The sequence below is a fragment of the Lissotriton helveticus genome, chromosome 4_1 (assembly GCF_964261635.1).
Source record: "Lissotriton helveticus chromosome 4_1, aLisHel1.1, whole genome shotgun sequence".
Lineage (NCBI taxonomy): Eukaryota > Metazoa > Chordata > Amphibia > Caudata > Salamandridae > Lissotriton > Lissotriton helveticus.
Genome location: NC_136063.1, coordinates 432,913,880 through 432,941,041, shown reverse-complemented (window position 1 = coordinate 432,941,041; position 27,162 = coordinate 432,913,880). Strand labels below are relative to the sequence as shown.

At 44.3% G+C, this 27,162-nt stretch overlaps 1 protein-coding gene across 6 annotated transcripts in view; it reads left to right on the top strand.

The window, feature by feature from the left end:
- The window catches only part of CPQ (carboxypeptidase Q), a 2,048,903-nt gene that overhangs the window by 673,714 nt on the left and 1,348,027 nt on the right, over window positions 1-27,162 (top strand). For all 6 annotated transcript variants that reach the window (XM_078686990.1, XM_078686996.1, XM_078686991.1 and 3 more), the window contains one exon: window positions 16,051-16,258. In XM_078686990.1, the coding sequence (XP_078543116.1) occupies window positions 16,051-16,258 (208 nt within the window). The remainder of the gene's footprint in view (window positions 1-16,050; window positions 16,259-27,162) is intronic.

Below are 27,162 nucleotides of genomic sequence, written 5' to 3'. Positions count from 1 at the left end.
AGTGTAAAAATGCAGGACAAAGGGTCAAAATTCAGGACACAAATTCAAGACAGGAGGTCAAAATTCAGGAAAAAAGGTAAGGTTTAAAGACACAAGAGAAGGTTGCGCAATAGTATATAAGTAAGTAAATAGACAACCACTAAAGTACAAGTGAAAATAAGTTTATATTAGGTTGAGACAATTGTGCACTTCATGGTTTGTCAGTATACGCGCAGCTTTAAGCAAATGTGCAGGTCTTTTTATGGTAACAAAACCGGCCCCACTTTTCCAGCTCCCAGAGAAAACGCCTGATGCCCATTCCGGCCAGTCTGGCCTTGATACCACCCTCCAATGGCGCCCCTCATCTTCACATAGACCCTCTCTCATGTGTATTTAATTTCTTGTATAGTGCTACTCATCCCAAATATGTGGGGCAGAGTTTTGGAGTGCGTTACAACACACACATATTATATAGAGACAATCATTCATATAAATGAGAAAGTCAATATATAGGAAATGTTGCTTAAGATAATGGGGCTTACAATGTGTAATCATACTTTCATCTATCATTCAGTCTTTCACCATTCATTCTGTCCTTCCATATGTGTGCCGATCCATGTCCATATTCATCCATTTACAAACCTATCCATCACGTTTCCTTCCATCCATCTGTACACTCATCCATCCACTCTTCCACACATCCATCCATTAACTCATCCATCCAGCCATTCACCTGTTCAGTCATCCATTTACACATCACCCTTCCTCTTTCAATTCCCCTTTCACTTAGCCATCCATCCTTCCATCCACCCACCCATCCATCTACTCATCCACTCATGAATCCATCCGTTGAACCTATCATTCATCTATCCTTTCTCTCATCCATCCACCCCTTCACTCATCTATCCATCCTTTTGTCCATCTACCCGCCCTTTCACTCACTCATCCAGCCTTACATCCACCCTTTCACTCATCCGTCCATCCATTCACCCTTTCACTTATCAATTCATCAATCCATCCATCATTTCACTCATCCATCCACCCATTCACTCATTCACTCGCCCGTCATCCACCCTTTCACTCATCCATCCATCCATCATTTCACTCATCTATCTAGCCATCCATCCATCCACTCATCCCTTAACTTACTTACTCACTCACCTTTTCACATTAATTATGAGACCCACCAAGGACTCCACCCTTGCTGTAGTTCCTAAAGTAAGGGGTGGGGTGGAGCAGGGTTCACTATGCCCCTGCACATAGGCAATCTGAAAAAGTGGAAGGCATGAGTCATGCATGATGCGCAGGGCCTTGACGTGGGGCGACTGTGACATGGTGTTGTTTTCAGAGCTTTAAGTGGGATGAGAAAACTAGGGAGTCTCTTCAAAAGGGTGTTTGATGTAACAAAATGCGTGCCTTAAAACACATAAGCTAAAATTCTGTGCTTAATATAATGTGCCGCCTGACTGGTATTTTTGTTGCTTCTGTCATTGCATCCAGATATATAATACAAGTAATGTTACACTTCGAACAAGTAACGTTACACCTACAACAAGCCTGAACTATTGGCTTTGTCAATGGTTGTTAGTTGAATAAAATAAAAAAGCAGCAACCATGGTTGCTGTACTAAAATTATAATCCTTTCCTTTCAACTTCTTTCACTGCCTTCCTTTCATTAACTGGATTCTCACCTACTAGCAGCATGGGCGTTCTTGCACTTCCAGGGAACAGAATGCCTTGCCCTGGACAGAGGCTGGATGAGGCCACCACATGCTGTGCCAGCCCAGACTGACCCATTGTCATTCTGTATGGGGCAATCAGCCCCACACAGAATGATAATGGGCGGGGTGGGGCTGCTGTTGTGCTCAGAGGAGTGCGAGGCGCCCCATCAGGGAGCTGAGGCCTTTTGCAGGGGAACAGCTCTGTTCCCTGCAATGCTTAAAAGCCCCGGCGTCAGGCCTCACTCCTGGATGCATTGGAGAAGTGTGGCTCACTGGTTAGAGGAGGCAGACCTGGAAGCAGAGGTCAGCCCGGGACCAGGGTTCAATTCCCAGCTCTCCGGGGTCTTGAGTCCTAAAATGTCCATGGACTCGACAATTCTCGCTCCGGTGCCTACTCGATTCACGGGTTCACACTCTGTGACTCTGGGCAATAGCTTGCTTAATCTCCACAACGGCCCCTCACGGCGGGATGCCTGGCTTTCACCGTGCGGATACCCTGCCGGGGTTATCTCACAGGGGAATACCAGGACGGGTTCCCTAAGCAAGCGCTTAGAAACCGCTCGGTGATTTGCGCTATATAAATTCCTGTACATTTACATTTACATTTACAGATGGGCTTGCGCAGGGGGGGGCAAGGAGAGGCGCTCCAGGGGGGGCAAGCGCCCCTCCTTGCCCCCCCCTGCGGACGCCCATGCCCGGCTCCTTAGGCGACATTCTGTGCTCGCTGGGATTTTCGAGCCTTTACTTGCGTTGTTAGCCACTGAAGTGCTATATAATGTAATGATTGGGGTGGAGTTCACGTTGTTGTTATGCATTGCTTTGTAGTCCTGTTGATGTTAAGCATGAAGTTTGAGTTACCACTGATGTTATGCACAATGATTGAGGTACTGAGGTTATACATGGTTTTGAGTGACCATTGATGTAATGCTTAACGTTTGAGTTGCCACTGATGTTATGCATAAGGTTTGAGTTCCTGCATATGTATGAGGTCTGAGTTCCCACTGATGTTATGCACAAGGTGTGTGCTCCTACTGATGTTTTTTATGCACAAGGTTTGAGCACCTACTGATGTTATGCATGAGGTTTTATTTCCCACTGATGTTATGCATGAGGTTTGACTTTCCAACTAGTTTGACTGGTAGATTAGTTATGTTTAAGTATCTGACTAGCGAAATGTAGACATAGCGTCTGACTAGACTTGTCACGGCAAGTGTCTGACTAGCTAAATTGAGTGTCTATCCAGATTGATGTAGAATTAGACCAGCGGTACCAGCTATTAGACCAGCTGGAACTAGTGTAGACTGGATACGTTATTGTGGTAGACTAGTTACACCCACTTCGTAACCAGCAATAATACTATTGTGTATTACCAGAGGGTTTCACACTTTCCCATGCCCCTCCTTAAAATTATCATGTAAAACCTCAAAAAAACAAGAGTTTCTCACAATTATTATGGAAAACTGTCAATATGGCAAGAAAATTAGGCATCCTTATCGTTTATTAGAACATTGTCTTTAAAAACATACACAAAAACCAGTATTTATGCTGTAGCGCTTTTCAGTTTGTCAAATAACATTCCATAAAAATGTCCACTCTGTTTTGTAGTTTGTGTTCTGCGCATTGCCTAAAGTTGTATTTGGTTCATTGTATGACCTGGCTGTGTTCTAGTCATTCCCAGGTGTTGTTCTTGGTCCATTGTATGATGTGGTTAAAACAAAAATCTAAAGTAAAAAACATTGTAATTTACACCTCCAATAGCTCTAATTTTCACAAATGCGAGCCCGTTGCATTGCAAATGCTTATTAGTGTAATGCCATCCCCTACGAAACTTCTTTTGCATGTGACATGGCAGGGGATCTAGAATGAGAAAAAAACGCAGGAGTTGGAAAAAATGAGTAATCTTGTCTAGAACCTCTTTGCATTTGCTCTCTATTTGATAAGGCGCTGTTTGTATTCAGTATGGCAGCTGGGTGTGCCTAAATCACCCTTTAACTTCATGTATCTCAAATTAATTCCTATTGAGGATCGTATCTTAGGCATTAACTTCAAATATAGGAATTTGAGCCCCCTTTCACCATCCAGGCTTCAAATACTATACTGGCCCTCCTTATCCTGTATATAACCCAACACAAACGGATCGCTCGTGGTATTCCTCACTGGCACAAATTTATTGTTATCCTCGTGAACTGGGGTTGCAATGAGCCTCACAAGCCTTTGAGTCGCTATGTTCATAGTCACATGTGTGATGGAAGAGCAGAGTTCTGCTACCTTTCCTTTCTTAGGCCATACCACTATCTATGATTCTCACATGGATTCAATCGCCTTGATGTTCCAGCCCGACACTGTACCCTTTCATCTCCTTCTCAATGGATTCCATCTCTCTCACCTTTTGCGACCTCTCACACCCTAGTCCTCTCCTCGTCCCTCTTAGTAAAATCCTACCAATGGTGAGATGTTTTCAGCCAGTGTTACCACAGTGGCATCAATGAAATACCAGTACTTGGTGGCTGTGGCACAAGCTGCTGGTTCTAGCAGGTGTCAAGAGTGCAACTGCAAGTCAGGTCTCTGGGGCAGTATAAGATTTATTCATGGAAAGGCTTGAATGCATTGCAACATTAGTCTGTTGCAGGACTTGGTGTTCGAGTGACTCATGACTCGCTATGCCTCTGCACCCTTCATGTTTGTGCCCCAGGACCCTCTTTTGCTTAGGAACTGTTCGGGTCTAGTTTCGCCTTAGTTCTCATTCTAATCCAGTTTGTACTCATCTTTTCCACTTGCCTCCTCTGAGCAGTGTGCTCTGATCTTAGTGGGGTGAACAATTGTCTCCTGGTGATCTGGACCCCAAGGGCCATATGAAGGCGTATGTCAGATTAGTTTGAAGCTGTAATAATTATTGCATTTATTTGTTTTGTCATATTGAGTTGATAGAGTGGGAACTGGTAGTCTTTTCCTTTTGTTCCTAGAGAGGCACTATTTTACTTATTTGTTTCCTTGGACCTTGAGCAATCTCAAGCTGTTTTTTCCCTTTTTAAATTCTAGTCCAGTTGTAATTGGCGTTTCTTCAACACTTTCCCCCATTCTTCCCCATTTCAGTATCTCCACATTGACAGGACATGATTGGGAAGGTTGTTTTGGATTGACAACATGAGTCCATCATCTTATCCTGTTCTAGTACCCTTGCACTCATAGTGTCTCAATTTTAATCAATCACACCAATTATTCTCAATTTGTTGTTGTAAGTGCCAAGAGAAGAGATTGCAGGTACACATACTTGACATTAGTACTGTATGTAGGGATCGGATGGGCTTTCCCAAACTCCACTGGTGCATGACACCACAATAGTGAGTTTTAAATATTGACCAGATATTTAAATAGTGACAGAATATCATGAAGATCATTATACATGGGTAAGCATAAGTGCACTATACGTAACTGAATATACATGTACTTGACAATACATATATCTTCAAGGTATATAGATGTGTTGTCAATAATAGAAAATCTGTACTTTGATGTATGTGTCACAATGTTCTGGTTGTCAATATTTTAGCCATCTCTATTTTTTTGCACTTGATAATCTGGCATACCAGTGTCAGTGGATGACTAGATATTAGCTGATCAAGTACATTTATTCATTTTGTATACCACCCACATGCCTACTGTGCACTGCTAAGTAAATGGAAGTATTGGACCATGCACACATTGTCTCCCTGCTATAAATGGTTTTCAGCATTGTCGCTACATAAACAGAGTTATCAAATTTGAGTCAAGAGGGGCTATGGATGCCAGTCAAGGGAGCTAGCCATTTATAGAGTTGTTGGATAATCCCACCAGTGACCGACTGTTCAAGTAAGGCTTCTTGAAAAGGAATGTCTTAAGTGCCTTCTTTAAGGACGTCAGGTTGTTCAGAGGTCTACAGTTGGGGTTCAGAGCATCTTTAGAGGATGTACAATGTATTATAATGTTTTTTTCTCTATGATGCTTCCTCTTGTATTTAACAGGCTTGATCAGGGTGGAGCTGAAGGACCTCTGGTTTCGCCTTAGGGTGTAAGGGGTGGCAAGTTTACATAGGTTTTCACTTCTATATTCTCCAATGATTTTGTTAGTTGGGCAAAGACGTTTTATTTTGATTCTTTGTTCATTCAAAGCCAGTGAAGTTCTTTCAGGCCCAGTGTGATGTGATCTGACTTTCTCAGAATAAAGCATAATATTGGATGCATGATTTGGAATGTTTTATAGTTTCTATGTATCTTTTGATGCTCCAGACAATTCAGTCAGAAAAGTATTAGAAGTGCAGACACGAGTGCAATTGACTCACCTCCCACCCTCTTCAACACATAAATGACATCGCTGTCCAGCAAAACCAAAACCCATTGACTCAACATCATATCCTACGCTGATGACACACAACTCATCCTTTCCCTCTGCAAAGACACCACCAACATGAAGACCAATGTCCACAACTTCATGACAGACATCATCAACTCAATGAAGGACAACTGCCTGAAGCTCAACACAGACAAGACAGAGGGACTGGTTTTCGGAAACAAATGCTCCCCATGGGACGCATCCTGCTGGTCCTCAGAACTCGGACCTACTCCTACCACCACTGACCACGCTAGGAACCTAGGCATCATTCTAGGCAACAAGCTAACCATGATGACTCAGGTCAACTCTGTCTCCTTCTCCTCTCCTGCTTCTTCATCCTCCTCCTCTCCTGCTTCTTCATCCTCCTCCTGCTTCATAAGATATTCAAATGGCTACCCCAAAGCTCAAGATGAACCATCATCCAGGCCCTAATCTCCAGCAGACTGTACTACGACACCGCTCTCCAAGCAGGGATAGCTGCTCACCTCTGATGACTGCAGACAGTACAGAATGCCACAGCCAGACTCGTCCTGCATCTCCCTAGATGAACCCACATCACCCCCTACCCCAGGGAACTCCATAGCTCCCTGTTCTGAAAATATGCCAGTTCAAGCTCCTGATTCACGCATACAAGACCCTACATAACTGCAGACTCACCAATTTGAACCACCGCCTGGACTTCCATCAGCCCACCAGACACCTCCGCTCCACGCCTCTTTCTCTAACCCTCACCCTTCGCATCTGACGTAGCAGCTGCGGAGGTCAGTCCTTCTCCTACCCAGCACCGAAGACATGGAACGAGTTACCCTTTCATCTATGGACTTCCCTATCTCTTCCAGAGTTTCAAAAGTCCCTGAAGACCTGACTATTCGCCTAATCAACTGGACTCTGCCAGCACCAGGATACCCTCATGGGTGACAAGTAGCGCTCTACAGATTTACTGTTTGATTGATTGATCATGTAAGTATATTGGTATTTTTATTGCACCAGGCTTGTTAGGTCCCAACAGAGCACCGCACATCAATAGAGCATTTTACAGTTTTAGCAGAGACATTATATTTTACTTATTTAGAATTACATAATTTTTTATACATATTTACAATTTACGTCATAAGGAGCTTAAGAAGTGTGTCCAAATCAGATGATTTTCAGTCAAGTGCTAGATTCCAAAGTCCAGATCTAAGCCACTGGACCATTTCTCCTTCCATACACTAGAGCTCTGAAGATTTACTCCATGTCTTGAACTAAATGCTGATACTTTACTTGACTGCTTGGTATTAAACTTAATTCCTAGAAGGATTTTGCTACCACTGTTCTTAAGGCCAGGTGAATGGTCTTTGTATTTATGGCACAGGTAACTCTACGACCTCCAGTAGGCGTTGTTCCTAGGAGAAACATATTTTTTTGTATTCAAGTTTATTCTTAAGTTTAATGTGGATTTTCCTAGCTTCTAAATACATTTGGCTCTTTAGATGTGGCTAAGGTAGCCTGTATATAGAGCTGGGACACTTTTTGCTGAGGATGACACAGAATAGACCTGGATCTATTAGCCTTGGCTGGGAATGGATCTCAGGATCCATTGGAGAGTTGTGCCTGCTTACACATGCCTTTTACCCAGCAGTGCTAAAGTAAGTCATATTCTCTGCATCCTATGCTGCCAAAAAGTGAAGTGCATCTTGGCTTTAGAATAGTTCAAGATAATTGTGTAAACCTTTCCTGATATCCGCCAGAGTTCTCGGTTCCTTTAGATTGCCTTTCTCATAATCATATCAAGGTGCTCTGCCACATCTGCCTATTTTGTGACAAGAAGCTTCTATAGTAAGAGCAATTGTGGATTTCAAGTGGCTTATTATAATGTTCTCCTGTTAGAGCCCCCACAATGAAAACTAAAAGAGATGCAAACCACAGCTGCCAGAACAGTGGGTGTCATCGCCAAGACCATTCATATAACAACCACAGAAAAGAAACTTTGCTGGCTTCGACTAAAGACATGCATACATTTCAAGGTCTAACCTTGACCTTCAGAGCCATACATGGTGATGTGCAACTGCACTTGACACATAGACTAAAACTGTATTTTTCCAAACATAACATTGTAATCAGAAAAAAAGTCTGCTTACAAATGAGCCAAAAGTATTGCAATCTCAGACAGATGGCCGTTTTTTCAAATTATTAAAATAAGCTCAGGAACTCACTTTCGGTTTCCTTGTGGATACTTTATGAAAGATACCTCATTAACTCCTATATCGTGTGGATGCCCTATGTGGATTTGTTTATTATTATTATTACATTTGTAGAGCGCTAATCACCAAAAAGGTCTCTAAGCGCTGTGCCATGGAGCGGCCGTCCGAGTTCCTTTTTGCCCCTGGAGCCTGACGACTAACCTAATGGACCTAATCAAATGCCTCTAAAAACAGCATCGTCTTAAGCCTTTTCCTAAATGGAAACAGTCTATCTTCCTTGCGCATGTTATCTGGTAGCTTGTTCCACATCTGGGGAACACAGACTGAAAAGGCTCTGCCACCAAAAGTCGCCATACTGACACGGGGAAAAACAAGGAGACTAACCTGTGATGAACGAAGCTGACGGTCCGGTTCATAAGGCTTCAAACGTTCCTTGATGTATTTAGGGGCTGCACCAAACAGGGATTTAGTGCCATAATAGTTGATTAATGATGATGATGTCGATCTAAATCAAATCTGACCATGTGGAGGAGTGAGTTTGATTCCTTGAAGCTGCGGACTTGTTATGTGACCCCCTTTCATGATCCTGATGAGAAAAGGAGACTGGACGTGTTTGTCCAAGTCCTCAGGATATGTTCTGGGTTTATTTGTCATGAGGGATATAGTCGCATATTTTAAGAATGTAGACACACAGCCTTGCTTTGATTGAGAAATGTCTAAATCTCTTCCTTGATTCCCTTGTGAGAGCATCAATATGTGTCTTAAGTAAGGATGTAGGACATGGTTCTGCCAACACGCTCTGAGGCTTGGAGGATTTATTGAAGGGTTTGAAAGCATACAGTGAATCCTTCATCCTCCCATTGTGTTACAACCAGTGTTGGGTCTACAGCATGAATGCAGACACTAAGGGTGGCAGATTCCCTTAATGGATTTATTTCAACACATACACCAGAAATTCAAAAGGTCCAGCACACTAATGGTCTGCCTCAACCAGTCATCTAAAAAATAATTGGATAGGTTTCTACCTCCTGCGAGATTGTCTATATAAATAGGATACATATTGTGCATCACATATGGCAGCATCACAGTTGTGAGTCTTCAGGTGTTGGGAAGAATTTGATGGCACTTAGCTAAAAGGGCATTGCTAATTTCTCTGTCTAGATCAAGTTGTGTATAATTTGGATACTAGACCTGTGTAATATGAAAAGTTGTGCTTCCAGTAAATTAGTTTAGAATGCTTTTATCTTGGGTACTGAAAAATGAAAGAGATACAGGAAAATCCTTCTTGCAAGTTGAGTGGATGTCCTGGTTGTTGTGAGTTCTACGGTGCACTTAAATAAAATAAATGAAAATGTATGAAGAAAAATATCAACAACCAGAAAACACCTTTACACAGTCGGACACAGTCAGATATACTGGCAATTGGATCCTATGGAAGAGAAAGAAAAGATATTTAATAGTAAAACTGCTTATCAAGTTTACCCAAGTATGAGTAGCAATGTATACCTATGTTTTACAGATTGTACCGGTATGCTGACAGCAATAGGGCAGACTGATCCGCTAGACAGAGAAGTCATCTCAGGTCAAGATGTTGCTAATTTATAAAGATTGTGAAATGTTTGTCCACTTAAAAGCAACAAAACACTTTTTACTGTGGCGGTGAATAACTAGGTTCTATCTTGGCCTGCAATAGGTTTTTAACATGGGAACAAGCTTCCATTGCTAGTGGTATCGAGGGGAACAGAGCAGTTGGCATTGTAGATATTGCACATAAGGTATATGTGTTTGAAAATCAGCTCTGCTCCTCAAGGGCTTTTACCTTTAGCTAAATGTTGCTATATATTTACCCATTTAATTGGGGATACTCAGGGTTAAATGGTATAATGAGGCCTTGTCTACATGTTCATATTATGATTTGATTAAGTACGCCTCGTAGGGCTCTCTTCGTTCTGGCAATATTACAGGGCTTTCCCAGAACTGCACAACCTACAGGTAACTGTTAGCTAGAGCGGCATTGTATCCAGTGTTGGATGGATACCTAGCAGAAGTCGTATAAACTGCAGCTTTATGTAGTACATATACCCTTGGTCCATTTAGTGCTGGGGCTTAAGGGTCCTGTTAGTATTGAAGACTTGCTTGGAACGTGCCCTCTTTGCTAGCCTGGCTTTGTCCTCTCGCGGAGAGAGCTTTTTGGTCACGTTGTTAAGTTGTTTTTGAAATGCAAATAGTGATTTCCCGGCTTCCTGCAGGTTGGATGCTTGCAATGATTATAAAGCTAGCGGCGGCTCCTCCGCTATGGCGAAGGAGAGTCTCCCTCCCTTCCAACAGCGTTAAAAGAAAGAAAAATAAAATGATAATAATCCTGGGTTCATAACCGTTTTGTTTTGTTTCATGGAGTCTTGGGGTTGGGGCCAGCGGGATAACAGACACCAAAGGGAGTGGTATGCACTGTTATCAGTGCGCATGTCGGTTTGGCCGGTTGTCTGAGACCAGCCAAACCGTCATGTGCACTGAAGCTCTCTCCAACTCAGCTGCGTTCCTGGGTTGGAGACAAGCACAAGCTCCCAGGCTCCCTGGGAGTGCAAATCATCGGCGCTCAGGCCAATCCTGAAGCTGCTCTCATGAACGAGAGCAGCTTCAGGATTGGCCGCAGTGGAGTCTGGGAGCCTGTGCCAGCAGTGGAGCCTCCAGAGGAGCAGAAGACTGGCGATGCGGTGGGCTGCAGGTAAGTACTCCCCCCCCTTTTTTGTTGTCGCCTCTCCTCCCACCCTGACCGGCCACTCTCCCCTAACACCGACGCTACTGTGTTCAGCTTCATGTACAGACCAACTGAATATTAACCTCTAGCTCTGTTTATTTATTTCTTGACAGATGCTAGCGAATTTTCATCTGCAAGATTTAAATTTATAGCGCATCTTAAGGAAAGAACGTTTTGGTGCCAGGGATGGCTTTGTCAGCATAACTTGGCCTGTGAAGTATGATTTGGAAGCCGGTACACAGTCTTATACGCTTTAGCCAATAATAGATCTAACTGCCTTGCTACCCAGCCAGGTAAGATTTCTCAGCCGAATGAAACTCTTAGAAGGAATTTGGCGGCCATCACCTTCTGCAGGGCACCCATAATCGGCCCTCCAATGATCTTAAAAGAGTTATGAAACCTGCAATCAGGGAAGCACTTGTATATTTTATTGTTTCGAGGTGCGGTGTGAACATGCCCCTGGCATCGAATATTACCCCAAGATATTTATACTGTGCCTGGCATCGAATATTACCCCAAGATATTTATACTGTGCGTCACAAGTAACCTTTGTGCTATTAATGTACAATGAATCATGTGTTCTTAATTTTTCGTTGAACTTCACGATTTTATTCTTCGTTAAGTTTACTTCCAATTTGCTCTGTGACATGAAAATAAAGAGTATGTCCAAAACCCATTTCATCCCCAAGGGAGTCATGCTCATTAGGAGCAGCTCATCAGCATATAAAATATAAGTGAGGCTACGGCACTCAAGTTTCAGTGCGTGGAAATTGGTTGTATCAAGATATGTAGGCCTGTGATTGATATTTATATAGCTCATAACCACTTGAATGCTTTTATAGGATTGATCATTATCTGAAACACATCTAAATCAAATATTGCTAAGTGTGTTGTTGTTGCAGTTCAGTTGTCTCAGGTTGGCACATTGACTAACAGCTAGATTCATCAAGCTTAAATCCGCTCGCAAAGGGGCAGATTCTCAGAATCTGCCCCTTTGCTACCGGTATTTTTGCATTTGGTATGCATCATCCCAAATGCAAAAATCGCTAATTAAGAATTCGCTAAATTGCGATTCTTTGCATTTAAGGAATCTCAAATTGAGATTCCTTAAATGCAATGCATGAAAGTGGAAAAAATAGCGAATTCGCTATTAGGGCACGCAAATTACAATGAAGTACAGCTTCATGGTAATTTGCAAAAACTTTGAAAAATGCACTTTTGTGCATTTTTCAAAGTTTCATGTTGCGCACACACAGGGCATGTGTGTGCGTAACATATTTGCACACATCAATTTCAGGGGTGCAACGGGGTGTCCTTTGGACACCCCTGCACCTTTGAAATCGCAATCTCAATTTGCAAATCGCTAATTGCAATTAGCAAATTGAGATTGTCTTCCCATTCATTCCTATGGGCCTAGAGGCCCATAGGAATGAATGGGGAGATATTCCTTAATTGCGACTCGCAATTTGCGAGTCGCAATTAAGGAATTATTAGAAATCGCTATTTTTTAAGTGATTTCTTGATGCATAGCATTTTGCTATTCCTTAATAGCGAATCGGTATTTTACGCTATTAAGGAATAGCAAAATGTGTTCTTGATGAATCTGGTGGTAAGTCCTTAGTGCTTGGGAGCTCTAGAAAACCAAATTCTGGGCCGTCTCCTGGAGGATGAAGTACAAAACATATAATTGACTAATGTGTTGTACAAAAATAGCACCTCACCTCCAGATCCTCAGAACACAGGTGGACCTGCAGAGGTACAGAAGAGAAAGAAGACTGCTGACTGTGACCTGCGTGTAGACCTGAGGGCTGTGCCTGCTCCACTTATACTCGGGGCAAAGAAGTTGGCTTCAAGGGTCAATTGGCAGGGATACCAAACACTGAAAGAGTCCTTTTTCTTGGAGAAACCCCTTGACCAGTGGCAAGTGGACGCTGACTGGACTGTGCTGGTGGCTACTCCTGGACTGGGTCCTGGACTATAAGTGCCAGATGTATCAACATTAGAAATTGCGATTTCCAAATTGCTGTTCCCAGTGGATAAGAAATCATCCCACCTTTAATGAGGTTGGTTGCAATTTGCGACCCACTAGGAATTGCAACCACCACAGGGATGGTGGCCAGCTGGGGTCAACAGGCCACTATGGGCCATATGTATCAAAGGATTTTACCCATTCTGTGTCTATGGGAAAATGTGTTCATACATATGGCCCATAGTCTGTGATTGCTTTTTAATAAAGCAATCTTTTTAAAAATGTTTTAATGCAGCCCATTTTCTTAAAGGAAAATGGTATCTGCTTCAAAAAATAAATCGTTTATTTCTCATATTTATAAGAGCAGGCAGTGGTCAGGACCACTGCCTAATAGTAAAACATATTTTGTTTAACATTCTTATACTGCCCCCCTTGGAGCTGATGCTCGCGTTGCTGACCATAGCAAGCACGAGGTGGCAATCCTCTACCATTTATGGGGCTCTCAGTCGGGAACCCTCTGATTCTTGCTTCCCGACCCCTAAGGGGTGGTGGGAGGACAAACCGTCCATGGAGCTGAAAGATTCTGCAGAAGTGTTTGGAGTCCGGCAAAATAATTACGTGGAATATCCATTCCATTTTACTCAATTTAACTACCTACATCATACATATCTTTCACCAGATAGGATAAGCAAAATTTACCCGTGCACGAGGGCACTGCATCCAAAACGTCAGCAGGTTGAGGCAGACTTTATCTATGTGTTGTGGCTGTGCCCGGTGATTTCAGATTACTGGCAAACGATGACCTCCTGTATCTCTGCTATTATGAATTATGTCCTACTGCGAGATCCCACTCGTTGCATCCTCAATGTAGGAGTGATAGCAAAAAAGATAAAACAACTGATGAACTTCCAAGGTTTAGCACTCATACTTGCGAAATGTCGCATTGCCATGTTTTGGAAGGCGACGACTGCCTCGCCCCACCCTCCCCAATTACAGCATGGCAGACAGATATGGTTTGCTGGGCCTCTGCAGAGCTCTCAGTCCGAGCTGGCGCACAAGCCAGGTATGGGAGGTGTAACCTCATGGAACAGTGGGATGACTGCCTGTCTCCATTGAAGGATATTCTCACTCAGGTTGACCGAGCTACAGAGGGCTAATTGGGATGTAACGTGTGATGGATGATCTCCCGCAGAATGATACAATGTATATCCATGTTGGGTGTGGGAGAGGGGTGGTGCAGAGCAGGGGGTTGTATTGAACTTACTTATTTAAAACTGGTTGATCTCAAAGGGGCCGGGCTCATATGGGGACCCCATCCCATTTACTAAGGGTTACCACCAGTTTTGAATTAGTGGCAAAGTATTACTGTTACTTACCGGTAGTCTTCACTACCCCGATTAAAGTCCTCCTCATCCCAGTCATTACTGTATGTAGCGGTCCCGGCTCCCAACAGGCCCCTAACACGCTAGCCTGTTTTCTCTTTTTTTTTTATAAAAACCCCTCCCACCAACCTCCGAGCCTGCTTGTTTTCCTGTCTGACTGCAGGTGAGAGAACTCAATAGGCTATGGGCAGTAAGTTTTTGTGGTCATTCACGCTGCTCTTCTTATGCTATGCCTGTATTTTTTATACTGCTGTGTTCGGGCACGCGTTGCCTTAACGGCGAGGAGTCGCTTATGCCAGCTATGCCCTGCCCGCGCTCCCCATGAACTGAAATGTCTTATTGAGCTGGTCTTCCTCTCAGACACTAGAACTGAGCAGTGGACCTAGTAAGGATCTGGAAACCCTACTGTAGGGAACCTATGTGAATGGGTAATCTGTCATTTTGACAAATTCCTAAAACGAAGCAAGTCAGCCTGACGAGAACAGGCTGAAGAAACATTCCTTTAGTAAAAAAGTTAAAATGATGAACTACCTTCCCAAGAAAATAAAATGTTTTTGTGGAAAACTTAAATATAGAGAAAGTAGACAATGCATGCGAAAGAGGTAAAATGGGAAATGAGTAGTGCATACCGGACAGAGTAGCATGGGTAGGGGCAAGGAGTATATAAATAAGGGAATACAATGGGAATGGTAGTAACAGGATTGTAAAAATACATAAATGGGTGTAAAGTGTGAGGGCACATAGATGTTTTTTGTTAAGCACAAATACAGCAGGACAGGGAGTAAGGGGTTAGTACAAAAATAAAAGGGAGTACATCAGGAAGTGAAGAATGGGGTTTGTAAAATGTTAGTAAAGGGGGTGGATGAGTAACTGATCTTATAATGATTGGAGTAAAGTGTAAAGGGAGAATTGGGTTTCTAAAAAAGAGAGTAAAGGTGGAGAGGGAGGAAGCAGTTTGTTAAAAAGAGAGTAAACTGGGAGACGCAGTAAGGGGTTTGAAAAAGCAATGACACTTTAACAGGTTACTGGGTTTGAAAAAGGGAGTAAAATTGTATTAAGGGGTTTGTAAAGAATGGGAGTAAAGCAGGAGGGGAGTAAGAGGAATATGTAAAAGTCAGAATATTGGGAGCAGGAGTACAAGGATTGAAAAAAAGAAAAAAGAACAGGTAAACTGTGGAAGAGACTAAGGAATTTGAACTAAATCTGAGCGTGGAAGGCAGGATATAGGGTCTCTATAACAGGGATGGCTTTAAAGGGGGAACCATTAAAAGCCGCACAACGAAAATTAAACATGAAGAAGAGAAAGTTTCTTCAAGAATGACATTTGCAAGGTTGGTTTTGCCAACCTGTTTAAAGTCATTCTAAAAGAAAAACTTGTCAACTATGGTTCGGCGAAATAAGTTCGTCAGAACCATTTTATATATGTTGGATTTTGGACAAGTTCACATACAACCATGTACGTAACTACTTTTTGATTTGTTGAACACCGTTTATGAACTGGGCAAGCAGAAACATGTGTCTGGCACACAGTATGCAAATTAAGAACAATTTAATATGTAGCGTCGATTGCAGGTTTTCATAATTAAGAAGCTGGAAATTGAAATGTTGTACCAGTTCCATGCAATGTTATGTAATCATACCTTAATGAAGATATTTGGGTAAACATATATGTTGTTGTACTATTTTTCAGGAATTACAGCAGAAGTCCTGCTCGTGACTTCTTTTGAAGAGCTCCACTCTAGAGCTGCTGAAGCCAAAGGCAAGATTGTTGTTTACAACCAGCCTTACATCAGCTATGGGGAAAGCGTGAAGTACAGGGCGTTTGGGGCCGTAGAAGCTGCTAAAGTTGGAGCTGTGGCTTCTCTTATAAAATCCATAGCGCCCTTCTCCATTTATAGGTGAGTTCATATTCTTCCTACATGTACTAATATGTCCTTCCATAATGCATAGTCAGTCTTTCCTTATGTGATGTAATGTTACCCGTACAGGGGGTTTTCAAAGTTCAGGAGGGCTGGATCCGCACCAGACGTTTAGGATGGACACTGACTATATATATGAGTTCCATTTAAGTTCATTGCATATAAATGGATCTTTTCCAGCCCCTGTGGCCCTTTTTTGTTCACCCTGGCGTATAACACTGTGTAACTTGATTACTGTCATCACAAATACGAAGGGTCTCAGGACCAGAACTCCCAATCCTGTCTGATGAACTTGGTGGAATCTGACTGTAACCTATAATAAACCGATGAATGTTATCAACAACACGAGCAAGAAGGTGAACTTTGGGGGTTTCCCTAAAGTAGGAACCCGACGAAAAGGTCAGCGGCCTGTCACTTGCACCTGTTGGTCGAATTACTGTGCATCGATGTAAATATGTACTTAGGATGTAATAGGTTACATTTTCACACTGCTCTTTGGGGTGAAGTATGGGATTATTCTATTGTAAATTTACAGTTGTTTCTGATTTTTGCAGTCACTGTTTAGGGCCATGCGGGACGCGTTCAAATAATAAAACCAACTGCAAGCGCTAAGAATAACAACACTGCTGAATTGCAACTTCCTCCGCAGAACTTAGCGCCCTCTTTTTTTTCAGCTACTCACATCAGATACGGGAACTACCACCGACACCCATTCTCCACAAAACTAACCCTATAACTCTTGGTCAGATGGCATGCTTCCTTCATTCTGAGAGCGAACCATGACTTTACAGTCACTGCAGCAAGTAAATGGTTTTTCTACCCAGGTGGTTCCGTGGTATGTAGTGATGATAGAGAGCAAGGCTGAATCTTGGGAAAATAACTAAAATAATTAGTAATCTCTTAATTCTTATGATGAACAATAACATTGGAGGTCATTTTATGGCTAATACAAGTACATTTGTGTACTGGTTCAAGCTGAGCATCATATGTCTTATGTGGGAACCAGTTCTCAATAGATTCTCTTTGCATTGTTCCCGAATTGGAATAATCGCTGCAATTGCTGGGCTATGACCAAGCAATCCATGCAATAGTTTAAACCTGATCTGAGAAGAAAAAAGCAAAAGATAAGCCGTAAATTTTGTAGCCTGTCTGCCTCATTTTAGTCTTCCTCTATGGAGAGTCCTGTCTTTGAGGGTTGCTAGCTTAAAAAGGGATGTTAAGATGGAGACTAAAAAGACTGGCTGTAAGTTAAGTGGTTTGAAATCCTGGAAAAACCTAAATCTAATGTGACGAACTATTTCTCGAAGATCATGAATTATCTATATAGACCAATGATATGTCTTGGGTATGATTGTATTTTGATGTGTTGTTCTGCTTACTACACCAGTACATTATAGTTATTAGACAGGACACTAGGTTGATAGTCCATGTGAGAAATGTGCCATCATCTTCTGCACCAGGTCTGAGTCCTTTTTAAAAGTGTTCTAGTCTTCCATAAGTATACCCCTTTACCAGTCTACTTGGGCCATATAACCCATTGTCAGCTCATAGTGTACCTCCATTTTGGTTCCAGTGTTCAATAAGAGCAACCCTGTTCTCCCAAACAGCTATCGAATAATTTCCCTCTTGGGCAGCCATGTTAAAATATATACCAAATTCATTAAGGTGAATTGCAAGCTTTGCCTGAGGCGAAGGGCATCCTTCCATTATATCAAACAGGGTTACAATGAAGTATTGAAACAACAGACAGTACTGTTGCATTATTGTTCATAACCTGAGATCAATCAATAACCGCACTCATCACTCACTGTATATGGTTGTAATAGGCTTCTACCCAGCAGTTAATGGGGCAAACCATACCTTGCTGTGGATGACGCTTTGGCATTGCGGTTGCATGTTTTCCACCGAAGTCTATAGGTTTAATATATAGCAGCCCCTGGATCGCAGCTAGGATATGATTTGCGACCCAGGTATGTAGAAGAATTGGTACAAACAGTGAAATGAAACAAGGCTGTGTCTTGGCCACTTTATTTTGTTTACATATTTGACATGGGCCAATCTCGAACCCAAGGCATATGTTTCCTCTGTGGAAAAGACTCTCTCAAATGACGTTCTATACCCATGACACTGACCTTTTTGGATTGCATTTGAACTTCAGCGGTCCCTGTATGAATCAAGCAAATGATCTGCACATTAATGTCAATGACGGAATTGTCGCTCAAACACAAAATCTGTTGGTTCTTGGGGTTCCAGTCTGTGTAACTAGTTGCAGCATTCACATACCTGTACATCTGTATTGACAGGCTGGCTGGTGACACATTTCACTACAAACCAAGTGTAATTTCATTTGTAAAATCTCAGTAGGAGATGACACCTCATGAGGTTCGTGTCTTTTTATTGTGCTTTTAATGGTTGCTTAAATGTATTGTTGTATTGTGCTGTTTTATACTGTAATAGCTCACAACCTAAACAATACATTATTTCACGCCTTATCTGTTGTTTAACTCTTATTTTGCTGCCGGTTTTCCAATTTATTTTGATTATCCAAAACGGTCCCGCAAACGCAGTTTCGGATCCAGTTTGGAGTAACAAAAATGCCCATTGCTCTAAGAGCAACATCTATAAAATTTCTGTGTAGACTAAGTGCTTGTTGAAGTATTTTTTAATAAGGAATTCATTTTAGTTCAGTAGGGCATGTAGGAGTAATCCATTGTAGGACTGTTTGTTTAAGCCTTTAAGAGCTTATAGCACTTCCTGGTTAGAGCTGATTGAGGGTTGGATATTCAGTATGCTTCCATGAAACAATTATTTATAAGTAGTCCACAGTCCTAGTTTGTTGAAGTAAATATGGATATTATCTCCAAGAGAAAGATGTCAACTTTTCCACCCATATTATTTACACCTATTTTGAAGTTGAAGTTCCCGCTGTTGCCCTGGAGGAGGAATTTAGGAGATGGTAATCTCCTTTTTCACTACCGCCTTCTACCCAAGTGGTTTTGGACTGAGTGGGGGTCCGTGATGGGTTAGGGGTCCCCCACGATGCAGAGGCCTGCATTACGACACTGGTAGGTTGTGTTGGTTTAGTACTGAGTATTTGGCCCACCCCTTCTATGCTTATAGTCTAGTGTAAGGCAGGAGAGGAATCCTTTACTGACAACGTTAATTAGTGATCAACTACCACTCAACCTAAAGCTTTGATGCAAAAATAAATGAAATTTGACCCTCAAGTATATCACGGATTGTTTACATGGATATATTCCAAATAATGTCCCACATTGTGAAAGTTCAATTATCAACAGTACAATGATGTCAATGTTTACTTAACCCGTTCGGTGCTGATGATGGCTCCCGGCCGTCATGAGTTACGGTGGGCGTGTGCTGATGACGGCCGGGAGCCGTCATGACCACCCCCGCGAACGAAATGTGCAGCACAGCCGCAGAATTCCGTCCGCAGCCAGGGGGTTAAAGGGGGAATTCAAACTCCTTCCTATGGGACCATGTCGCAAGTTCACTGTTTTGCCAATGTATTAGAGTTCTCCAACAAAAACTCCAAAACTACTGATATTAAACATTCTAAATGTGGGCTTTAATTTTTCTCTTGGCCGGGCCCCTTGATTGTGTGGCGGTAACCACCACGTGTGTACTCCTGAGCAAAAAATGGGTTTGTCTGTACTGCTCGTTTGAACTAGGCTTACACAGATTGGCACATAATGTGTTCTCTTTTTTAGTGGCACAGGGGCTGAGCTAACATTGATGGCACTGATTTTCAGTGGTTTATAATGGTGACAGGTGACCTTTGAAACTGGTGGGGCGAAATACCTGGCCCACATTTAGGAACGCACCTAGGCCTCCTTACCCAACCATACCACTACTGCAGTAGATTGAGAGGTTCCCCGCAAGAGCAGACTGAAGCAGTAGATCGCAGAGCGTTGGAGGGCGCGAGTGAGAGGCGAGTGAGAGGACGCGTTGGCAGGCAGTGCACGGACTTTACCGTCTTCGGCCCCTCTGCCTCTCCCCTGGTGCGACTGCCGACCGGCGAGCGGTCTGTAGGCTGAGGACCTGCCTGCCTGTTCCCTGCCCCCTCCCTGCAGTGAGGCGCAGAGCGCGGGAGCGTGAGCGCAGGAGGCCGCCAGTGCTCGCAGTCTCCTCAGTAGCGGCGCCGAGCGAAAAACGGGAGCGGCCCGGTAGCGGCGGAAGCGAGGCTCTCTGCGAGGCTCTCTGCAGGCAGCCGGCTGGGGCCGGCTGGGGGCCACGGGAGCTCTTGGAAAGCTCTGGGGACAGTCCGGAAGGCAGCGGGGGATTGCAGTGAGGCAGTGATTGCAGTGAGGCTCCCCCACAGCGGAAGGAGCATTCCAGAAGCCGCGTTTGTCCAACATCCAGAATCTTTCCCTGTCTCCACTCCGTGTTTTGCTGCTGGCTGCCAGTGCCAGTGGTCAGTTGAGTTGTGCGAGCAGGAAGCAAGGGGCTTGACCGTGCCGCTCCAGCTCTCCAGTGCCTCGCCGCGAATGCGACCGCAACAGAAGCTACAGGAGCGGCGGCTCAGTGAGACAGAGGAGAGTGGAGAATGCTGATCGCCTAAACGTTTAACGCCACATGGTCTCTACCAGCCTCCACTGCTTGACCCCGACGACTGGTGCTCCCGGATCCTGCAGTTGTCTGGTTGCTTGTTAATTCAAAAGGTACATTAACATCTTTAGATTTAAGTGACCGAATCTGTGGGGGGAGAGGAGTACACAGGCTGGGGAGGTGGATTCAGCTGATACGGGACTGTAAAGGGTGTTGAAAACAGAACGAAAACTCAGGTCCTAACCAGTAATTCTTCATTCCTTCATTCCTTTTGCCCCAATTTGGAGAATTAGTGATGAGACGGAGGAGAACAAAAGTGATCTGATTGGGGATATTGGTGATATTGGTGAACTATGCGTTCTGGTAAGGAGAGAACAACAGGAATAGCGGTAAAACGCACAAAGAAAATGCAACAATCAAGGGTAGCGAAAAAGGTTAAATCAAATATATTTCAACCAAACCAGTCGTTAATCTCCCCAATAGCGAGGATGTTTGAGAAGTCAGGTAAAATACCAGAGAAATTCTCATTTCTGAAGGATCCAACGGAGGTGTTGATGACAAAACAGTTTGAGGGAGAAAATGCAAACTTACAGACCCCAATTAAACCAATAGCCAGTGAAATAATCAATAAACTGAGTATACAGAAATGCTTACAACACGGGAAGTGTAACTCTCAAACCAGTACACCGGAGGTAGTGAACAAGGAAATAAGTGACTGTACCACAAATACCGAGTGCAACATTAATGAAAACAACCAAATTAATCAGGAGTGTATGAAAGAACAAAAACACCTAAGGATACCTATAGAAGTAAATGTAGAAATAAATAAAAGGTTACTCATACCACTTGATGAAAACTTGCTAAATCTTGAGAATAATTACGAACATAAAGAGGGATGTGATATAAATGAGGACAGTGAACATCAAGGCATAAGTCATGGCAATCTAACAGGAGAGAAAGATAAAGGGAGGTTTCTAAATAATGGATTAGATGGAAAAATAAATGAAAGCTTGGTAGAATATATATCTACAGAAAATACTTGTGAGAACAACATGGCAACACAAACTACAGCTGTAAAGAATAACCCCCAAAATCAGAAAACTATACAAAATAACCAATTGGGAATAAAACAACAAATATTCGAAATAAGTTGGGATATTTTCTACCAAACATCGACTCTTACTTTGGAAGCGTTACAACACCAATCCAGCAAAATGGATATACAAATTGAACTGCTAAAACAATAGCAAATACAGTTGTAGGGATTGACAATAAAATTGCTCAACTAAATGGATTGATAATTAGGGCCCAGAAAGATAATGAGAAATTATCTACAGAACAAATCTATTCACCAATCATAGATAAACTTGCCACAATACCAGAGGTTCTGACCAGTATAATAGAAGACACTAAACGAAGCATGGAAATGAAAAAAGGTAAAAACTATGAAAACAAGGAAGACAACAGTAAAAACAACAAAATAAATAATAAGTTGGAAAATGAATTTATTAGCCTCAAAGAAAATGATAAGGGCCAGGAAGAAATATTATCTACAAATCTATACATAAAAACAGTAGCATCTTGTGAAGAACATCGAATGTATGTATGTATGTATTTTATTGCTTGTTAAGCGCAGCTGTCACCCAAAGGGCATCCTGGCGCTGAGACCGATCCAGAACCATCTATTGCATAACTACACTACCCTTGGAAACAAATGGGTCTTTAAGTCCCTTTTAAAAGTGAGTAGATCAAGGCTACTCCTCAATGTCAGAGGAAGAGTATTCCACAACTTGGCGGCCGTAAAACTAAAAGCACGTCCGCCCATCCTCACTCTATGTATCCTGGGGACCCTAACCAGGAACGCCGAGGAGGATCTCAGCGGTCTGGTAGCCTGGTACCAAGAAAAGAGACTCTGAAGGGGTAGTGGTCCCAGTCCATGCAGGGCCCTGAAGACAAGGCACGCGGCCTTGAATGCAATTCTCTGCTGGACCGGAAGCCAGTGAAGATCGGCAAGCGCTGCCGATGAAGAAGAGGAGCGCGGGCGAGACAAGGCTAATTTAGCGGCCATATTCTGAATCCTTTGGAGTTTAAGGACCAGGATCTTCGGAGCTCCCAGAAGTAGTGCGTTACAGTAGTCTAACCTACTGAGGATGGAACTACGCACTACCTCTGCTCTGGAGCCCCGGGGAAGAAGTGGCAAGATTTTCCTAAGCGCACGAAGCAGGCCCATGCATGTCGCTACCGTCCTATTTACGGAGGCATCCAGCTGCAAGTTGGGTTCGAACAGAACTCCCAAATTGCGAGCCGATTCTGCCGCCTCCACCGAACCCGGGATAAAAGATGGCCAAAAATCAACCGGTAATGTACGAGAAATTCGGTCCGAGGAGCAGTACAATACCTCCGTTTTCGACCCATTGAACTGCAATGAGTTAGCTCGCAGCCATGCTGCTGTTGCCAACATGCAGCGGTGAAAGGAGTCCCTTGATATTGTCTCCGGTCCCTCGAAAGAAAAAAGCAACTGAGTGTCATCGGCATAATTGATGACTGATATGCCGAATGACTTTATCAGTGCTACCAAGGGACGGAGATATATGTTGAATAGGATTGGGCTAATTGCCGACCCTTGAGGGACTCCTTGATTCACCAGCCGAGTGGCTGATCGAAAAGGTGGTAGTGCCACAGCTTGTTGCCTATTATCCAAATAGGAAGTTAGCCAATTCAAAGCCAGACCACTCACTCCCGCACTCCGAAGACGGCCTAGTAGTATTTTATGGTTCACCGTGTCGAACGCGGCCGACATGTCAAGTAGCACTAAAAATGCAGACTTGCCCCTGTCGACCCGCGTTCGTAGCTCGTCCAGCACGGTGACCAAGGCAGTCTCGGTGCCGTGAGCCGGTCTGAAGCCAAATTGAACAGCATCCAGGCAGAGATTAGTTTCCAGGAAGTTGGATAAGGCCCTTGTCACCCATCTCTCAAGAATTTTTATCGCGAATGGTAATAACGAAATCGGCCTATAATTGGCCGAGCAGAGAGGGTCCAAAGAAGCCTTTTTCAACAAAGGTGTTACAATTGCCATCTTCCAACTGTCCGGGACTGTTGCAGTTGTCAATGATTGGCAGCAGATGGAATGCAATGGGGAAAATAGCTCATCTTGGAAAGCCTTCCAGATTTTATGAGGCATTGGATCGAGCGGCGACCCAGAGGATACGCCGTTGGCCAGGGTACAGAATTCCTCCAACGAGGGAACTGGAAAGCAGGACAGCTGAGGCAAATCATTTCCGACATTTGCCCCCTCGGATCCCAGAGTATGAGAAGGCTCCGAAGAGGGGGATGTAGACGACAAAGACTGTTCAGATCTAGTAAGTCCAGTCAAGATATTCCTGATTTTCTCCTCGAATGCAAGGGCCAAAGAATCGCACAGTTCCTGCGAGGCCGGTATTGTGGGCGCCATACAAGATGGATCAGACAAACTCTTAACAAGCCTGAACAGGGTCTGTGATTTATTAGAGGCCTTCGCCAGAGTGTCTTCTAGGAACTTGGCCTTTGCACTTCTTAGCTGGGCCTTGTATTCATGCAAGGCCGCTTTATAAGCCGCCTTATCCTGTTCCCCGTAACCCCTCCTCCATGTACGCTCTGCTTGTTTGCAGCGAAGTTTATGCTGCCCTAGATCTTCACTAAACCAGGCATTTAAGCCTCGAGGTCTGTCTCTCACCTTACGTAAAGGGGTGAGTGCATCCAGAGAGGATGTGATATAACGACAGAGAGATGTATAACTCTTGTCCACATTCTCCTCCACTGTAAACATTCCCGGTAGCAGGGCGGGTCGGCTCGATTCCCTAAGGAGACGGTTCCATTGTCGGTTCAGCTTCGTACCGCCCTGTCTGCTGGGTGTCAGCGGGACAGGCAAGGTGAGAGACATAACAATCAGTGAATGATCCGTCCAAACCTGGTCCACGACCTTCTCCACCACCACCAACTTCTCCTCCGCAAATACCAAATCTAGTATGTGCCCCTTAACATGGGTGGGTTCCGAAACCAATTGAGCAAGCTGAATATTGCTGCAGGCTTGGCAGAGTTCTCGAAAAGCCAAGTCATGTGGACCAGAAGGCCACAAATTAAAATCACCCAGTACCAGAAGATTAGTATGTGAGTTGGAGAGATCGTAGATCAAGTCGACCAGAGCTTGATGGGCCACTGAGGAAGGCGAGGGTGGCCTGTAGCATAGGAGGCCTGTTGCCAAAATACCTCCTTGGGCCGCGATAGAAAAGCCCATAAGCTCAAACCCTGCTACCTTTTTAACCACCAACTCGGACAGGGAGATTGAATCTCGAAAGATATATCCTATCCCACCACCCCTACCTGAGAGTCGGGGAGTGTGCTTTATAAGGTAGCCAGGCGGGCAAGCCCAACCCAGTTCCACGCTACAGTCCATTGTAGCCCAGGTTTCGGTGAGAAATAGTATATCCAGCCGAGATGCTTCTATCAGCAGCGCGATCTCAGCATGATGCTTAACAAGGGAGCGGACATTCAGCAAGCCGCAAGACAGGGTCATTTGCGAAGATGAATTAGCCGAGTGATTCTCCCCGCCCATAATAGGCTCCAAGGACTCAGGAGCAGCGGGACACGGGTTAGCCAGATGGTAAAAGGCAGGTGCGCCAGGGGCGCCCGGGACGCGAACGGGCGCAAACGGGCTTACCTCTGGCGCACCTCCGGCGCGTCTACGGCGCGTCCGCTGCGCGTACCCGCTGCGCGTCTGCCGGCACATGTCTACTTATCTTATTACGCCACGCGGACTTCCGGCTGCTGGAGCCTCTGCCCCCAACCAATATGGCGCCTGAGAGAATCCCAAGCGTCACAACCTACTCAAGATGGCGGACGGATCACTAGGACCGGGGACCCTACTACCTAAGTCCCGCAAAGAGCGGGTGAAGGCACAATTTAACTGCAGGTAAGCCTGACTATGCCCCAGGTGACAGCACTAGCAAGCGCCCAGCGAAAAATACAGCCAAAACAGCAGCGCAGTTACAGCGGCGCAATTTTAAAATAACAATCTAAGTGCAGTTAAAATCTCTGTAATGCGCGTGGAAGCTGGAAAGATCTGAAATACGTTGTCCGGGAGCTGCTTTAATAAGCTCTCCAATACGCGGACTTCCGGCTGCTGGAGCCTCTGCCCCCAACCAATATGGCGCCTGAGAGAATCCCAAGCGTCACAACCTACTCAAGATGGCGGACGGATCACTAGGACCGGGGACCCTACTACCTAAGTCCCGCAAAGAGCGGGTGAAGGCACAATTTAACTGCAGGTAAGCCTGACTATGCCCCAGGTGACAGCACTAGCAAGCGCCCAGCGAAAAATACAGCCAAAACAGCAGCGCAGTTACAGCGGCGCAATTTTAAAATAACAATCTAAGTGCAGTTAAAATCTCTGTAATGCGCGTGGAAGCTGGAAAGATCTGAAATACGTTGTCCGGGAGCTGCTTTAATAAGCTCTCCAATACGCGGACTTCCGGCTGCTGGAGCCTCTGCCCCCAACCAATATGGCGCCTGAGAGAATCCCAAGCGTCACAACCTACTCAAGATGGCGGACGGATCACTAGGACCGGGGACCCTACTACCTAAGTCCCGCAAAGAGCGGGTGAAGGCACAATTTAACTGCAGGTAAGCCTGACTATGCCCCAGGTGACAGCACTAGCAAGCGCCCAGCGAAAAATACAGCCAAAACAGCAGCGCAGTTACAGCGGCGCAATTTTAAAATAACAATCTAAGTGCAGTTAAAATCTCTGTAATGCGCGTGGAAGCTGGAAAGATCTGAAATACGTTGTCCGGGAGCTGCTTTAATAAGCTCTCCAATACGCGGACTTCCGGCTGCTGGAGCCTCTGCCCCCAACCAATATGGCGCCTGAGAGAATCCCAAGCGTCACAACCTACTCAAGATGGCGGACGGATCACTAGGACCGGGGACCCTACTACCTAAGTCCCGCAAAGAGCGGGTGAAGGCACAATTTAACTGCAGGTAAGCCTGACTATGCCCCAGGTGACAGCACTAGCAAGCGCCCAGCGAAAAATACAGCCAAAACAGCAGCGCAGTTACAGCGGCGCAATTTTAAAATAACAATCTAAGTGCAGTTAAAATCTCTGTAATGCGCGTGGAAGCTGGAAAGATCTGAAATACGTTGTCCGGGAGCTGCTTTAATAAGCTCTCCAATACGCGGACTTCCGGCTGCTGGAGCCTCTGCCCCCAACCAATATGGCGCCTGAGAGAATCCCAAGCGTCACAACCTACTCAAGATGGCGGACGGATCACTAGGACCGGGGAC